The sequence below is a fragment of the Lagenorhynchus albirostris genome, chromosome 5, assembly GCF_949774975.1.
Source record: "Lagenorhynchus albirostris chromosome 5, mLagAlb1.1, whole genome shotgun sequence".
Taxonomy (NCBI): domain Eukaryota; kingdom Metazoa; phylum Chordata; class Mammalia; order Artiodactyla; family Delphinidae; genus Lagenorhynchus; species Lagenorhynchus albirostris.
Window position 1 is genome coordinate 143,850,340 of NC_083099.1, and position 16,777 is coordinate 143,867,116.

A 16,777-nucleotide genomic window follows, 5' to 3' on the forward strand; every position below is an offset into this window, starting at 1 on the left:
GGTTCTGGGACCCAGGAGGTTTTGTGGGGAGGCCCACAGGCCAAGTTGGGGGTCCCCGGGTGGGCGGGGGTCTCCCTGTCGGGCCCAGGCTGGGGCCCAGTGTCTCAGGCTGCCTTCGTGTGCCCACAGACCCCGGCAGGGAGCCTCGGTGACTCCTGGGCACCGCAGGCCTGGCTGGGCTGACCTGTGCTGGGGGCCCACGCCAGCCTCACTGTGTTGCCGAGAGCCTGGGGGCTCCTGGGTGCCCATTTCTGGAGCTGGGGCCCCTCCGGTCTGCTCTGCCAGCCCTGGGGCAGGCCAAGGGGGGACAGTCCCCTAGCGGTCTGAGCCTCTGTCTCAAAAGACCAGGGGCAAGCTTCCAGGGCCCAGAAACCTGAGTGTGCATGTGTGCGTGTGTGCATATGTGAGCGTGCCTGTGTGTGTGTGTGTGTGCGCGCGCGCACGTGCACACCTATGTGCCTACATGTACGTGTGCACACGCGCCTATACACGAGCGGGAGGCTGGAGCTCAGGGGTGGCGTCTCCCTTGGGGGTGACCCTGGCTGGTGGCAGCCGTGTCCCCTCTGTCCTCACCACACGCCAGCCCCAGCCAGGATGCCACGCTGACCCAGGCACTGCCCAGTGCCAGCCTCGCCCTCGCCTGGCTCCGCTTGAGCCCTGTGGTGCTGGGGCCAGGCCCTCCCAGGGTGCCCAATGCCCAGCCTGGGGAAGGCGGGAGGAGCGCTGGAAGGCTACTTTTCCAGGGTTTCCGGGTTGGTTTGGCTGAAATGTGCATTGTTTGCGGATGCCTCAGCAGCCGTGAAGGACCTGGCCCCGTGCTGGCCTCCGACGCGCCCTCCAGGGCTGCCGCCTGCCTTCCGGGCACTCAGCCCTCCCCAGGGCGTCCCACGCGCGGCACACAGGAGGCTGCCTGCCAGGCTGGAAGGACGTCCGCGGCGCCACCGGCCGCCTGTCCAGCAGCTGGGAGGCCCAGGCAGAGGCTGCGGCAGCTGCAGAAGGGCCAAGGTGTCCGGGCCCAGTCCCTGCCCTGCTTCTCCCTCCCTGTCGCCCCCCTTCCTCCTCTCAGCCAGCGCCTGGGCTCCCCAAGCAAGAGGGGGCTCCCTGTTCGGCCGGGTTTGGTCTCAGCTGGACCTCGGCCCTTCTGAGCCGCCTGTTGGTAGAATCCCAGCGGCAGCAGGAGGGTGTCCGCTGCCCCTAGTCTCTGAGCTCAGGGAGGGAAGGCCCACGGCCTCCTTATCCCTGATCCGGGGATGCCTGGAGCGGGGTGAGGTGGGGCGCCGAGGTCACCGGATTAGGGCAGGCCCACCAGGACACTGCCTTCTGTTAACTCAGAGTCACCTGATTAGGGGCCTTAACTGCAGCTGTGCAGCCCCTTCACCTTGGCCATATATCCACGTTCACGACTGGCCCCCCATTTGGGGGTGAGGATCTGGTAGGGTGTACACGCCAGGGGGCTGGGACCTGGGGCCACCTCAGAATCCTGCCTCCCGCCACAGACAACAAGACTGGGCCTCAACTGCAGGAAAGCATGTGTGCAACAGTTTCTCAGAACGGGATGGGGGTGGGGTGTGAGGCCAAGGGCGCGTTTCAGGGGACATGGCTGGGGAAGGAAGGTGCTGCAGGCCCAGGAACGGGGTGAGCCGGGGACCGGGCATCACTCTCGAGCTCCCTGAGACCAGGACAGGGCTCTGGGAGGGGCCGGGTGGGGTCCGCTGCGCACTGGGGTGTGGTCTGGAGAGCAGGGGTGATGACCCCCCTGCCTTGGGAAGCAGCCGGATCCCCACGATTCCTGCAACCCCCCCTCAGCCCCACTGGTCTAGGGCCACCCGACTGAGCAGGCTGGGGAGGGCTTGAACCCTGAGCCCCTCTCAACCCTAGCAGCACCCCCGAGGCCCAGGACGGTCCTGGAGGGCAGCTCCCCCGAGGCCATGGCCCCCTCCCTGAGCCTGGTGCCCACCGGGGAGGATGCCAGGCAGGCTCTGGGACGCAGGTGACCACAAACGCATAGTTTTCCTGTCTCAGCGTTCTTGCATTCTGTCTCACTAGGCGGAGACTATAATTTTAGGCCCTGGCAAACACTGCAATTCCTGCGAGCTTTCCGGGGAACACAGCCCACGAGTCAGCCTTGCAGAGGTGATGGAACTTTGAGAGCGTCCACCAAAGTAGACGCCTGTGCAGCAGGTCCAACTAGAGCCCTGCTCCGTAATTCTGCCGGTGGCGGGGCTCGGCAGGTGCTGGAGAGCGTCGAAGGCCACCCCAGAGGCTCCTGCGCAGGTGCACTCACGACAGGACTGTGGGAGGGGCCTCCCCTGAGGACCTAAATGCAGGGGGGTGGGGGAGGCCCTCGGACACTGTCCCAGACCCTGGACAGTCCGGCCAGGGGACATCAAGGCAACATGCAGTGTGTTTGTCTCAGTCTGATGGTTGAGTCGGGCCGCTCACCTGTCAGGGCTGCTCACCTGTCAGAGTGCTCACCTGGTGAGGTGCTCACCTGTCGTCAGTCCCGCCCATTGGGCACGTGGGGACGGTACAGTGACACCGTACTGGCTTGCCTACTTGTCGTCATCCTGAGGAAGGGTTTACGCAGGTGCTACACCCCTGGCCTGGCTAAGGTTCATAGGTTTGTCTCGTCCAGCCCTGCCCTGCCCACCAGTCCCTGCAGAGGGGGCAGGGCACGTGTCGGGCCCCTCAGGCGAGCTGTGGCCACCCTCCTCCCTCATGTGAGGCTGTGACGGGCAGCTGTGCCCTTTACGTAGAAATAGCAAAAAGTGACAGCCCTGCAAGAGGAGAAAGACGCCGACTTCCCAGGGACCAGGCCCCGTGTTGAACAGGGATGAAGACACTCAGGTCGGCGACAGCAGGATACAGACCAAGCTCGGGCTCCCGCGTGCCCACGCCGTCCTGGCTGGCTGAGCGGCCGCAGGAGCGCAGGGCAGGCACAGCTCGTACTGGCAGCGCTGCTGGCCTCACTCAGCCTGGCGACTGTTCGCATCCACTCCTAGCCGGGCCAGCGCTCTTCCTCGGCCCGAGAAGATCCGATGCTCGCCACGGTGGCATCCCGCGCGGCGTCCCCAGGTGCTCCCACACCCTGGCGGGGCGTCTCAGGACCGCAGGCTCCCCGGGAAGACAAGGGAGCCCGTGTCCATTCACAGCGCCCTGGAGAACCACTGTCCTCAGGGGATGCTGGCAGCCAGGACCCCTTGTTTCTTGTCTAATTTCCCAACTGGTTTGACGGGGGCCCCGTGAGCATCCCACAAGGGGTCCCACAAGCATCCCAGAGGCCCCACGAACGCTTCCCGGAGGATATAACCAACAGAGGGAAGCCCCAGCGTCCTCCTGCAAACAGGGCAGCCCTGGGCTCGAGGACAGGGCGGGTAAGCGGCCCCTGCAAGGCTCCTCTCCACTCCCGCTCCTCCTGAAACTTGCCCCCAGTCAGCACGATCAGAGGGCGCCCCCACTGTGTCCTCCCCAGAACTCGGGGCTCACCTCCTGACCCACTGCGGGGTGGGGGAGCGGGCTGAGGGAGGAGGGTCTGCAGCTCAGCAAACTGGGGGGCGCTCGGGGTCCCCACCCACCCAGCGGCCGGGAGACGGGGTGTCGCCTCCACGTGGGAGGCTCTGGCTGCGCTGCAGCCTGGCCCAGCGCCCCACGTCAGGTCAGGACCCAGATCTCGGCCTGTCCTGCCACGAGTGTTGGACGCTGCGTGCAGCACAGGGGCTGCTAGCGCAGGTGACCCAGTGGTGGGGTCCGAGATGCAGAGTGACCGCCCTCGTTCCTGGGCAGCAGCTCTGTGGGGAGCACACAGTGCATCTGGCCCACCTCTGGCTGCACTGACCAGCGTTTCAGACGAGCGATGTGTTCTCTGGGGTCTCAGCCCTTTCCTCCTTAAACGGGGGCCAACAGGACAAACACACAGGCCGTAATGCCAGTACCTGCTTTGCTCCGAAACCCCACCTTCAGGGTTACCTGGGGCGAAGTTCAGAGCTGGGACTATGACGTGCCCAGAAAGACCGGCGGCCTGGGATCCAGGCCAGGGGTGGACGCGCTTCGTCCTCGGTCCAGATCGAGGGCTTCAGACGGGCACCGAGGGAGCAGGTGGCCGGGAGTGGGAGCCGGTGAGCTGACAGGAGGCTCTGACTAGGGGGTGGCGAAGGTGGGATGCGGGGGGAGCTGAAGAGTCAAGGGGCTGAGGCGGGCAGCTCACCCCGACCGGGGTCTGAGTCGAGGGTCCCTGACTTAGGCGAACCAGATCGTGGGGCAGGGGAAGTGGGTGTGAGCTGTGCCTCGCGGGTGAGGAGAGGGAGGGTGTTAATGCAACGTGAGCACACACAGCTTGTTCTAACCAGGACGGGGCTTTATTGAAGACATCCAACGTCCCGTAACACGAGAGAAGGCACATGCACAGGCCACGGCCACCCGTCCTAGACGGCCCCGCGTGGCGAGTCCTCGCTTCCCGCGGCCAAACCTCACCCCCTGCCCTGAGAAGTACAGGGGGGCCCCAAGGTGAACCACCGCCTTCCCCGCGGCCCCCCATGAGGCCAGCGTGAGACGGTTGCACCACGAGTGCGGCTTCACCTTCCCGGAGCCGGTGGTCTTTCGGGCTGGTGTCTTGCACACGCTGTGGTCAGTCCCCCTTGGGTCTGTGCGGCGCTCATGCAACCTGACATACCCTCGGCTCCCACAGGGACGTGGACGTTCCTGTCCCAACAGGACACCAGTCCCTGTCATTTCAAGCCCAGCAAGAAGGAACCTCCCCTAACAGCTCGGAGAGCACCCTCCTCCCCTTGCACTGGGGGCACCAGGAAGGACCCCAGGGCTGTGGAGTCACCGCCCGCATCCTGGTCACCGCAGCAAGGCCTGCAACTCTTCCCAAAGGAAGAGAACATAAGACGCCGTTCCCAGAAGGCTGTCCGTTCCCACGCGGCTGCTTCAGGTCCCCGGACAGAAGCGGCAGGCCTGTTGTCCAGGTCTTCTCACTCGGGCAGCACAGACCCTGTGTGTCGTGCGGGGCTCTCAAGAAGGGACACAGTGCCCTGCAGACAAAACGTCCCTGGAGGCGGCAGGCAGCCCACCCCTAAGGTTGCCACCGTTCTGGAAGTCTTCTATGGTCAACAGAAATCCATCCCATGACAGCGTCAGACAACTGGCTGAGAAAACATGCGCGAGCGACTGCCCTTACCTTTAACAAGAATGTCAAGGCCGTGCCTGTCATTCAGGACACATCTGCTTCCAGGTCAGACTTTGGAAAAATATTTATTAGGGAGGACGGCTGCAAAGCCCACCTTCAGGAAGAGGCAAGTCGAGGTGGCCCTGCCATACAGGAGGGCATCTGGCTACGGCCCCTCACAGCAGAGGGCACAGGGGCAGGTCTGCCCAGCCAGCCCCTCCTGCCCCGGGTGGTGCCCATCCACAGCGCAAGCTCGGCTTTCCTGGGTGGGCGAGGCTTCCTAAGGACGCAGCCCTGTGCGCCGAGGCTCAGCCTGGGGTCGAGCAGAGGCCGCAGCTGTGACCCCCACCCTCCCAGGTGCTCGGGAAGACGCCGGACTTCAGCTCGGGGTCCCCGCTGACAGTCACTCCATGGCCTCCTGCAGCTCCTGCTTCTGCAGGGCCTGGAGCCGGCTGACCACGCGCTGGTGGACGGCCTCCAGCCCCTCGCTGTCTAGTTCCCGCAGCAGCAGGAGGACGGCGGTCAGGACGTTGTTCTGGGGCACAGAGAGTCACTGGGTGAGCATCACGCCTGCGAGGCTGGGCCGCCCACACCGCGACACATGCGCACATCGCGGGAGCATAGCCTGCAGGAGGGCGGCCCAGCAGGCAACAGGTGGAGACTCCGGCGGACGGAAGCCACAGTCGTGGCACGGGCGTGGCACTCACCGCCGGCGGGGACTTCCTACAAACTGACTTACCTCCTGTTCACAGCCCTGAGGCCCAGAGAGGCTGGGCGGCAATGGAGCAGAGGCCTGCCGCAGGCTCTCGGCAACACGCACTCAAACGCACACGTGCTTAGTGTGTGATGCACCCGTGTCCACATAGCTACACCTGGTTTCCATCTGCATTTGAGCAGGGAAACATTGCCATTTCTACTAGGAAAATTCTGGAAGGATTTTGCACAGGCGGCTACTTGAGCCGATCCGTCTTGTGGGATGAGCTGAGGCACAGCCGCACGCCAGAGCGTGTGGCCCATGTGGACACGTGAGGACGTGGCTCAGGGGCTCATGCCTGGGGTGCCGATCCCTGGCTCTGCAACGCCCCAAGACTCCTGCTGCCCTCAAATCTCACCAGCCCTCCCCCGTGTCCCCAGGTCTTCCTGGCCACCGGCACCTTGCACTCAGAGGCTTGTGGGGGGCTTGATGCCCACAGGGACACCCAGCCTGGCCGGGACCCTCGGTGGCAGAGCCAGGCCCCTTCTCTTCTCTGCTTTCAGAGCAGGTGTCCTGTTTGAGCAGGTTTGATGGTCTTTCGTTTGCATTTAGGGCAGGCGCGGAGCTGAACCAGTGTCTTCAATCTCTGGTCCACTCTGCGCTGCAGAGGCCCTGGAGTGGGAGTGAGGGTGCGGGGAGCTTCAGGCCTTAGCCCACCTGCTGGGCAGACCTGCCACTGGGGACGGTACATGCCTCGGGCTCCTCCCAAAACATGTGGGAAGTGTGTGCAGGGACCCTGAGCTGCCCCACGCGGCCACCTCACTGAGGAGAGTGTTGCCACGAGGGGACAGTGGCCTGCCGGGGTGGGTCGGCCTTCAGCCTGCGGCCACATCTGTCCACAGCCCTGGGGGCTGGTACTTCCAAGGGCGGGGCCTCAGTCCACCCACTTCTGTACCTCCCGTGAGCTCTGCATGCATTTCAAGTGGCCACTGCATGAATGAGAGAGGCCCAGCCCGTGGCTTCGGGCAGCCCCGCTCGGACTGTGGTGCCCCTCTTCATGATGCCACAGGGAGGTCACAGCGCCTGACAGCTCTGGTCAGGCCGAGCCAGGGGCTGGAGCAGGTGCTGGGGGGTCACGGGCCTCCCCACAGACCCTCGTTCAGACAGCTCCCCTTCCCACGTAAGCCGGTGGCGAGGTCCCCTCTGGGCTGAGCTGACTGGTGACCCATTCCCCTGCCAACGACCAGCTCAGGGAACCGACAGCGAGCCTGCTGGGGGGCAGGGGGCACGTGGGGAAGATGCTGCACTGGTGAGAGGACACACGGCAAGAAACAGCCCCACCCTTCTGCCGGTCGCGAGCCTGGAGCAGGACATCCCTGTGAGCGCGGGACGAGCCCAAGCACAGGCCAGAGTGACACAAGAGGACTTGGAGGGACCCGGGTCCTCGCTGATGTCACTCAGCTGCCCACACGGCCTACTTATTGCTCAGCCAACAAGCCGTGGTCCATCAGGGGTGCCTGTGGGGCCGTGGGGCTGCCGCCTGGTCACTGCACTTACAGGGGTGCCTGTGGGGCCTGCTGCCTGGTCACTGCACTTACAGGGATGCCTGTGGGGCCGTGGGGCTGCCGCCTGGTCACTGCACTTACAGGGGTGCCTGTGGGGCCTGCCGCCTGGTCACTGCACTTACAGGGATGCCTGTGGGGCCGTGGGGCTGCCGCCTGGTCACTGCACTTACAGGGGTGCCTGTGGGGCCTGCCGCCTGGTCACTGCACTTACAGGGATGCCTGTGGGGCCGTGGGGCTGCCGCCTGGTCACTGCACTTACAGGGGTGCCTGTGGGGCCTGCTGCCTGGTCACTGCACTTACAGGGATGCCTGTGGGGCCTTCCGCCTGGTCACTGCACTTACAGGGATGCCTGTGGGGCCGTGGGGCCCACCGCCTGGTCACTGCACTTACAGGGATGCCTGTGGGCCCGCCGCCTGGTCACTGCACTTACAGGGATGCCTGTGGGGCCGGGGGGGCTGCCGCCTGGTCACTGCACTTACAGGGATGCCTGTGGGGCCCGCCGCCTGGTCACTGCACTTACAGGGATGCCTGTGGGGCCATGGGGCTGCCGCCTGGTCACTGCACTTACAGGGATGCCCGTGGGGCCATGGGGCCTGCCGCCTGCTCACTGCACAGGGACGCTGCCGCCGCCCTGGCCAGGAGGGGCCCTGCTTCTAACCGCAGGCGCGAGGCCTCTCCCCAGGCAGCAACCTTCCCGCCCCCAGACCACCCTCGGCACAGCCCCAGGCGCGGGGGGGGGGGCCCCCCCGCTGCGCACTCAGGCGCCCCTCCCCCGTCTGCCCCGCCCAACCAGCTTAGATGGAGACACAGACACTGGACCCAGGTGGTCGGCTTCCCACCCTCTAGGGCCTGGCTTCGCGCGTCCCTGTGGTGTCTCCAGCCCCCGCCCCCCCACCCCCAGCCCCCAATCTCCACATTCCGGGGCCTCTTCCGGCCAGAGCAGCCTCCGTCACACTCACCCTGTTCTTGCGACCGCTTGTGGCCGCCCTCTGCGAGAAGGAAGGAAACTGGTCCCGGGAAGGGCGCTTCAGGCCGAGCTGCCCCTGGGTGCTGCTGGGGGGGGCGGGGGGGGGGAGGACAGCGGGGCGGGGGGAGGACAGCGGGGCGGGGGGAGGACAGCGGGGCGGGGGGAGGACAGCGGGGCGTGAGGCCCGAGGGGCGCGGAGCCCCACCGGCACTGTTCACACAACATCTGTGGGTCCGGCGCCTCGGGGAACAGCGAGGAAGAGGCTCCTAAAAGTGGACCCCACCCTGTCCGCAGGGAAAGCCCCACTGCAGGACTCCGCTTCTGGGGGGACAGGAGCAGTGGACAGGGGAGCAGTGGACGGGGGGGGCCGGGGCAGCTCTACTTCTCTGACCCCTGGGGTCACCTCCCTGCTCCTGGCGCTCCCCCCAGGGCCGGGGGTGGGGCACTAGCACAAATGCTGCATGAGCCCCGGCCACGTGCCCTCCCCCTCCCGCCGCGGGACAGCAAGGCGCGTGGGCCGCATCTGTAAGCGGACGCCCGGCCTGGGCCCCGCTGTGAACAGTGGTCTCCACCACGTTCCCCAAGTCCAGTTTCTGCCCACAAACGTCTGTGACAATCATTCAATTGAGGTGCCCTGTGGGTCAGGGAGGGAGGGCCCTCCCTCAGCCCACACGCCCCGCCGTCCCCGGGGCTCCTGAGGCCACACAGAGGCTCGGCCGGCCACGGCCATGGACACGAGGCTTCCCTCCTGCCCAGGGGACCCTGCATGCCCACCAGCCCACCGCCCTGAGTCCACCACTCCCTGCGGAGGGCTGGTCCCACACTCGCACGAGCTCCCTGCCCTGGGCCTTCTCCTGGCCACGTGGCTGACCCCAGGCTGGGGGCCCCTGAGAGCCAGCCCAGAAACAAACACCCGCAACCCCATCCAGCCCCAGAGGCGCAGCCGCGCGCGGGAGGACCGGGCAGGCCCGCGGGCCACACCTGCTCTCCTCGCCGAGGCTCAGTGGGTCCCGTGGCATCTCAGCGGCGGCGTCCTCGGCGCTCAGGGTGTAGGACAGCTCGGGCGGGCCATTCCCTGAGTGCTGTCTGCTGGGGGCCGTGACCTCCTCTCCCTCCACCAGCGCTCGGGACACCTCCTCCTCCGTCACAGCTTGGGAGGGGGAGGGGGCGAAAGCATCAGTGGCCTCACCGCAAGCGAGCCCCGCGAGCCGTGGCCCCGCCGTCCCCTCGGCACTCAGCACGGCCTGCTTCGGGGATGAGGCGGCTGACTGTCCACCCCGACGGCCAGCACCCGGGAGCAGGGCTGGGCCCCCCACCATTGCATCCCGCCCTGGAGGTGCTGGAGAAACGACACATGGCCAATGACTGCTTGTGCATCTGAATTTCAGCATTTGCCAAAAGCAGATAGATACTCATAAAAAACCCTAAACTAAGACAGGTTTTTAAAAGGAATAGACCACACTATATTTCTTCTATTTCACTCACACATGACAGTTTATCTGAAGCTTATTTATATTAAAGTCATTCACCTAGGAGAAAATAATCGTGCATGTAAGGGTCAGGAACCAGCACAGAGAACGCCAGGGGATTCACAGGAAAAAGGCCTGGCCCTGGACACGAGCTGGAACCCCAGAGGCAGGAGCAGGAAAGGCCCACACACGTCGCCTCGTGCGTGATGGAGGAGATGCGGGTTGAAACGGCAGGAAGGCGCCCCCCAAACCCCCACCCCACCCCTCCAACAGCAGGGCAACCCGGGGTGGGAGGGGTCAAGGACCGATGGAGCACCCTCACCTGCTAGCATCACCACCTTGGGACCCTGTCGACCAGCAGTGACGCTGCCCGGCCACCCAGACCGTCACGCGCTCCCGGGGCAGGCGGGTGAGCATTTGGAGCAGAGGGTACTTAGCAGCATAAAAAGGAGAAGCAGCAGCTCAGCGCTTCGACGGCGGGACCGAGAAACAACGGTGCGGGTTCAGCTGAGCTCCTGCACTCCGCGAGGGGCCGCACCGGGCGGCAGTCGGCACAACCTGGGGCACCCCGAGGAGGCCGGCCTCCCCGGCACCTGCGAGAGGGGAGGGGTGGAGCCTGCCCGCGTGCGACCCGGCCCGCGGGCACCTACCCTGGTTGTCCAGCTTCTGCAGGTGAGGCAGGTTGCGCAGGACGGTCATGCGGTAGAGGTGAGGGCAGGCGCCGCAGCAGGGGTTCTCCGCCAGCCACAGCACACGCAGGCACGGGAGGCCCTTCAGGTAGAAGAGCTCCGCCAGGCTGGAGATGCAGTTCTTGCGCAGGTAGAGCTCGCTCAGCTGCCGGCAGCGGCTCACGGGCTCCAGGGTGGAGATGCTGTTGACGCTGCAGGGAGATGGCTGTCAGTACCCGCCGGGGCACCCCCGCCCCACGGAGACGAGAGCACTGCTGGTCCAGTGCCCACCTGCCCTCGCCTTCGAAGTAGGTCAGACCCGGCTGTGGCTAGTCAAGTGCAAGGGAGGGCCCGGGCCCAGGAGAAAGCCCTGGGGGCGGGGGAAGCTCCTCCAGCTGAAGGTGGGAGCGGCAGCCCCGGCTCTGTTGAGGCCGCGAGGAGTCAACCTTGGGGGTAGGAGGTCTCAGCCCCCTTACAGGACAGGAGACTGCGGCCTCCCCGGGACACACCAAGCCCAGAGCTGGCAGCGGCCAGGAAAACCCATGTGACCGAGAACCGAGCACTGAACTTCCAAACCCAGGTTCACCAAAGAAACAGCCACGGGTTTAAATGATGAGTGACCCAGAGACAGGACAGCAGCCAGACGCCTGGCAGAGACCTACAGGCTTGAGCTGACGGGACGGGATCACCCCCTGCACACCCAGTCGGACCAGCCGGCTGAGCCCGAGGGGGGCAGCCGGCAACCTCACGCCCTGAGCCCCAGGCCGCAGGGGACCCTGCCCGACGCACCAGACCGGTCTAGACCACCCTGTGCTGGACGCCGCATTTGTGCCGGGCAGGCTGTCCCAACTCCTGCCTTAGGGCCGCTGCTGCCCCACCCGACACTCACTTGTCAACGTGGTTGCTGGTGTGCTCGGCACCACCTCGCCCGGCAGCCGGGATGAGGCTGACGCCGTCTCACCACGAGCAAACCCAGGCTTTGGGATCCTCACATCAGGGAAGCTGTGCAGGCCACGGGGTGAAGCGAGAACTTCAACCTGCAGCGGCCTGGAGCCCCTCCTCGCCCACCAAGGCTGCCGCTGCTACAGACCGAACGTGTCCCCCAGATTCCGATGCTGGGATCCTGACCCCCAGTGCAGTGGTGTTAGGAGGTGGGGCCCCCGTGAGCGGGGTCAGTGCCCTTATAAAAGGACCCCACAGAGCTCTCCGCCCTTCTGCCAGGTGAGGACACGGCGAAGGTGCCGTCTGTGAGCCCAGAGGCAGCCCCTCACTAGACCCTGACCTCGGGCTTGTGGCCTCAGAGCTGCGAGGAATCAACGTCTGTAAAATCCCACTAGAGCAGCCAGAATGGACTAAGCCTTCCTGCCCGTGGGCACCGAGACCAAAGCCAAACGCACTCATCTCACAGGACGGCCGACCCGCATCCAAGCAGCAGCCCCCACACGGCGGGGGTCCCGCCAGCTCAAGCGGCCAGACAGCCCGGCGACAGCCCTGGGCACTGTCCTCCCCCGGCCGCGGCGGTGAGAACCCCTGCTGCACGACGAGGGAGGCCCAGCAACTTGCCCCAGATTCCTCAGACAGCGCTCGGCAGCGCCGGGGTTAAGTCCGCAGCCCGCTGCAAGTCTCCTGCTACTTTTGGGTAATGAAAGTAAACACTTGTTTGTCAGGTAGGGCCTTCTGGGGCATGGGCTCAAATCCCAGCTCCACTGATCATCGTACCAGGTGAGTGACAGTGGACGGCTGGCGCCCCACGTGCCCCACTGCACGTGCTCCTCCTGCCTCCACCCCACCCCACCCCGGGGCCGCTGCTGCCTTCACCCCCATCCCACGGGCCTTACAGCCAGGGAAGCCAAGGCACACAGGCCCGAGCTGGGCCCCGGGCAGGAGACCGGTCCTGGGCCCACTCCTTCATTCATTTCTTCGTCCCGCAAGGTGCTGGCCTGAGCCTGTCGGGTCGAGACTGGGGGTGCGTGAGCACAAGGTGGGCGGCACGGCACCCACCAGGTGACCTCGGAAGGCGCAGAGGAGGCCGAGCAGAGGGCTAGGGAGGGACAAACAGGATGGCCGGCTGCGTGACGAGGAAGGTAAGTGACGGGATCTGCACGGGACCGAGGGCCTACGACCCCACATGCAGGGCGAGTCCTGCGACCTCTGAGCTGCCAAACAGGGAGTCTGCCTTCCTTACAGGGCTTAAATCTCGCTGAGGCTTTAGGTGTGGGGACCTGCAGAAAGCACCCACCCCGGCATCTGGCAGGGTCAGCTCCCTCCCGGGCCCAGAGCAGACAGGACAGAGCTCAGGGCTGGAGGGCGTTCCTCCCTCCGCCTGACCCTGCAAACTCCCCAGGCGCCTGAAGCCCCAAAGACAGTATTTGGTTCTTTCAAGGTTTCCTTTGTTAAACCGCTAATGATTCTGGAAGAGGTCAGCTATTACCAAGGACAGATCGTGTGATGCAGGGAAGCTGGCAGAGCTCCAGGCAGTGATGGAACCAGGAGGGCAGGAAAGGCTGGCGCACTGGGGCAGACGTGGTCACCCTGGGGCAGCTGCTCACCATTAGGAGGGCGGCACCCACTGACCCCAGGATGGGCAGGGCGAGCTCAGGGGGAGGCCCGGTGCCCTCCAGGACGGGGGGCGGAGCTGCAGAGCAGCCAGGGCCTCGTGCTGCCTGGGCCTGGCCTGCAGCAGCGGCCCTCCCACACCTTGGTTGGGAATTTTCAGGTTATCTAAGGGCCTGCAGGAGGGATCTGAACATTCTCCTCCTCTTCCAGCCCTGGTGACTTAAGAGTGGGGCGGGCCGGCATTTACTACCTGAGGGTGATCACTTCCAGGCTGGGCATTTCCCGGCATATGGAGATCTAGGAAGGAAAAGAATGTGATTTTGCAAAAGTCGCTGCACTGGCCCTGTGGCGTCACCCCTCTCCAGCCGCCAAGAGAACCAAGTTGGAGCTGCAGTCCACCCCACACCAAGGGCCTAAGCAGAGGAGCCTCCCTCGCCCCAGGAGCACGCAGGGCTCTGCATCCCGCTCCCCTCTGCAGCCCAGATGTCCCCTCTACCTGATGGAGAAACGGGCACCCTCTCCACGACTTTAAACAGCATCTTTACTACCAAATGCTGCCAGTCCTCGAGACGGAGCATTCCTAATTTTAGATGCCCTCAAAGGACACCAGTAAGGGGAGCTGAATGGACAGAGGACCTTTCTTCTTGCTGCCCCTGACATCCAGGGAAAGGACAGAAGCCGCTTCTGGCCAACAGAGCTGTGCCAATAGGGAGACAGGCTTGAAACTGGATCTCAGACCATCTTAACACTGAGTGAGTGGAAGAGAGCAGCGGGGCTCAGGATGGACCACGCAGGCTCCCTGACCCGTGAGGCTGATTAACGGTGAAGCTGCAAATATCTGTGTGCCCGCCAGACCCCACGCACGGGCCAGACGGGGTCCCTCCGTCAACAAGCGCACAGTCTGGTCAGAATGCTTCACATCTGCGGTGGATCGGTTCTCTGTGACAGTGGTGTTTGGCTTCGTTTGTTTTTGCTGCTGAATAGGCAGCACTTCAGCCGCAGAATGAGGCGGAACTGGCTCTTCTGGGCAGCCCCGACAGCATCTCCAACTTTGTTTCTCAGAAAAGGTACGGTTCAAGGTACAAAACGGAAGTCAGTAAGAACCCGCTGACTAGCACCCACACTCTGTGCGAGCTGGAGACATTCATCCCAGAAACGGGCGGGCGGGGGCAGAAATCTATTCGTGGACATACAGCTCGGCCCAGCGGCCCAGCTCCGTGCTCTGCCCCCACCCAGGCCCCATCTATTCCTGCCATGGGAGTCGGCGTGAAGCTGGATCTGACCAAGGGGAGGAGCTGAAGTGAAGGGACTCCTCGGGGACGTGAAGTCCAGGAACCTATACGAGGAACCTCCGGCTGAGTGCACTGCTCCTTCAAGCCAACCACCCTAGCCACTGGGGCTCTTCCCCGGGTGGGAGCAGGTCTGTGCCCTGGACCTGCCCGCTCCTCTGTGAGGCCTGCCTTTCACCTGCAGGGGGATGGGTACAGGAACACCACAGTGCACTTGGGTCCTGTAGAACTTTTTTTTCATGAGTGGTTCTGCCTTACAAGAACTGCTCAAGGAACAAAGTACTGGTCGGTCGCCTGGACCGAATGGGAGCCGTCTGTCAATTTAACCAGCCTCCTGGGGACCCGGAATTGTCTGGAGACGATCAGCATGATACTTACATCAGTGAGGCGGCTGCCCCTGGGGAGAGAAAAAGACATACGCACCTTTATTTTGTTAAAGTTGAATTTAAAACATTAAAAACGAAAATTAATGACAAACGTCTACAGATTTCAAGAGTCTGTGATTTTAACGATAAAGTAAAAGAAATCTTTCCCAGATAACTGACAAAGGTGCCAAAAATCGTTTCCTGGTTGATTTTGGACAAAACTATTTGATACTGGTGGGCTCCTTCGCAGACTAAGGCACGGCAGAGGTTGCCCCATTTGAAGGACACCAAGAGGTACTCATTCTCAAGGCTGCTGCACTGAGGGGTAATTCCCTCACTAATGTGCATAAACAAGGGAGTCTTTGTAAGGGCCAAGTTCAAAGGCTAAACATGAGACTTATGAAACACACTTCAGAAAGCCTGGAATAGGGCTGTTGTGCCTCCCTGCTTAGGGGAAGAATGACCGCCCCATGCAGAACAAAGGCACGTATTATTGAAAACAATGACAGGGATGCCGTGGCCAAAATACCAGATGTGCAGCGCAAAGAGAAAGGCTTTTAATGAACACGCAGAGCTCACTGCAGCCAGTCTGCCCGACACCAGTGGGAGGACGCTCTACTTCTGGCTGAGCGCCACCTGAACTGTCCAGTGTACAGGGCGCGTGGAGCCGTGCTCTGAACCCCCTGTGAACGTGTGCGGACCTTTCCGGAGTTTCAGAAGTACTTCTGGTCCTTCCTCGGCTCAGCTAGGCCTGGCCACCCTGCCTTTGAGCCTGCACCTGTATCTCTTCCTGTCACCTCCCGGACAGTAAGTCCCCTGGGGACAACCCCTCTCCGTACCCCCCCGGAGCTCAATTACAAAAATGTTTACTGAAGCAGCACTTTAGAGTCTCAGTTTCCTTTCGTTCCCCAAGCAAGGGTGTCAATCACCTTGCTCTCCCACCTCATCAGCAGGCCTGGCTCCCAGGGACTGCTGGCAATGTCAGAAATGAGACCTGTCCACAGAGGGAAACGTCTGCCCACTAAAACTACCTAGAAGTCCAAGAACAGTCTTCAAGGTAATTCCAACCGTTTCCAGCAAGGAGGGCTGCTTTGGAGCTGTGTGTGAAATACCACTGCTCAGGAGTGAAAATTCTGAAACGACCTTTCCCCAAAGGCCCCCTGAGCTTATGGCATCACCTCCCAGAGGCTGTGAGCCCCTGGGACCGGGCACACCAGCCTGGACAGGGGCCAGGAAGGTGAGGCCAGAGGTGTCCCCCCTCCATCCTGAACCCCTCTGCATCCTCCGCAGGCCCTTCTCGGTCCCGCCCCAGAGCAGAGGGGGCGGGCTGGGGTCCCCGCTCCAGGGCCGAGGTGCTGGGCAGGGGTCTCCATTCCTAGACGGCTCTTCCCAGCCCTGTCCCAGGGAGGGGGTCCCGGGAAGGGGGTGCCGGGCAGCGGGCAGGACACGCGGGGATGGCCGCCGGCCTCTGGGCCTCACCAGCAGTTGAGCTTCCGCACACTGTGCAGCTCCGAGGCCTTGGCCCGGGACAGGACCATCTTCCGCGTCAGCTTCATGACGGCGGGCAGCCCGAAGGCCTCAACCCGGCCCCGCTCTCAAACCGCCAGCTGCCACTGAGGCCGTCCGCCAGGCCGCGGGGCTTCTCCAAGGGGCGGGGCCCGCGTTGTCAGGGGCGGGTGCTGAGAGCCCATTGGCCGGCAGCGAGGGGGCGAGCCGGCGCGAGCGCAGTGGGGCCGCCAGAGCCTCTGCTCCGCGCATTGGTTCCGCCGCACATTGGCTCCGCCTCGCCGGCTCCGCTCTGTCCCTGGCGCCGCGCGCCCGGTTCTGCGCATGCGCATTGTGGGGGACACCTCTACCCTCCCCACCCCCGGCTCTGACGCGATTCTGGCGCGACTCTGGCGCGAGTCTGAGGCGACAAGGTTGGAGACTGCCGCCAGACGCGGGACGCCGGTCGGGTCCCGAATCCCAACCCCCGGCCCCCAGCCCCCTCCCCGATCCCCGAACCATGGACACCAACCCCGGGCCCCAGTCCCCGCC

The 16,777-nt window shown here is 64.0% G+C and overlaps 1 protein-coding gene across 6 annotated transcripts; it reads right to left on the reverse strand.

The window, feature by feature from the left end:
- Positions 1–5,234: 5,234 nt before the first annotated feature.
- On the reverse strand, positions 5,235–16,378 carry CFAP410 (cilia and flagella associated protein 410). Of its 6 annotated transcripts, none has more exons than XM_060151060.1 (8): positions 16,220–16,378; positions 14,754–14,772; positions 13,337–13,383; positions 10,513–10,742; positions 9,375–9,543; positions 8,544–8,633; positions 8,386–8,476; positions 5,235–5,702 (listed from the first exon to the last, which is right to left on the reverse strand). In XM_060151060.1, exons 1-8 carry the CDS (start codon positions 16,294–16,296, stop codon positions 5,571–5,573), a joined length of 855 nt encoding a protein of 284 aa, XP_060007043.1. In that variant the 5' UTR covers positions 16,297–16,378; the 3' UTR covers positions 5,235–5,570. The 6 variants fall into 6 exon arrangements, with proteins under 6 accessions (XP_060007043.1, XP_060007041.1, XP_060007044.1 ...); XM_060151058.1 differs by having other exon boundaries at positions 9,375–9,732; XM_060151061.1 differs by lacking the exon at positions 8,544–8,633 and having other exon boundaries at positions 8,386–8,479.
- Between the last annotated feature and the right edge of the window lie 399 nt (positions 16,379–16,777).

Excerpts from the sequence above, each read along its gene's own strand:
- CFAP410 (XM_060151058.1), bottom strand. The coding sequence starts at position 16,296 with ATGAAGCTGACGCGGAAGATGGTCCTGTCCCGGGCCAAGGCCTCGGAG. Across the intron at positions 8,634-9,374 it reads AGCCTCGGCGAGGAGAGCAG|GCGCCGGACCCACAGATGTT; the intron begins GTGTGGCCCGCG and ends CTGTTCCCCGAG. Across the intron at positions 5,703-8,385 it reads CAAGCGGTCGCAAGAACAGG|AACAACGTCCTGACCGCCGT; the intron begins GTGAGTGTGACG and ends TCTGTGCCCCAG.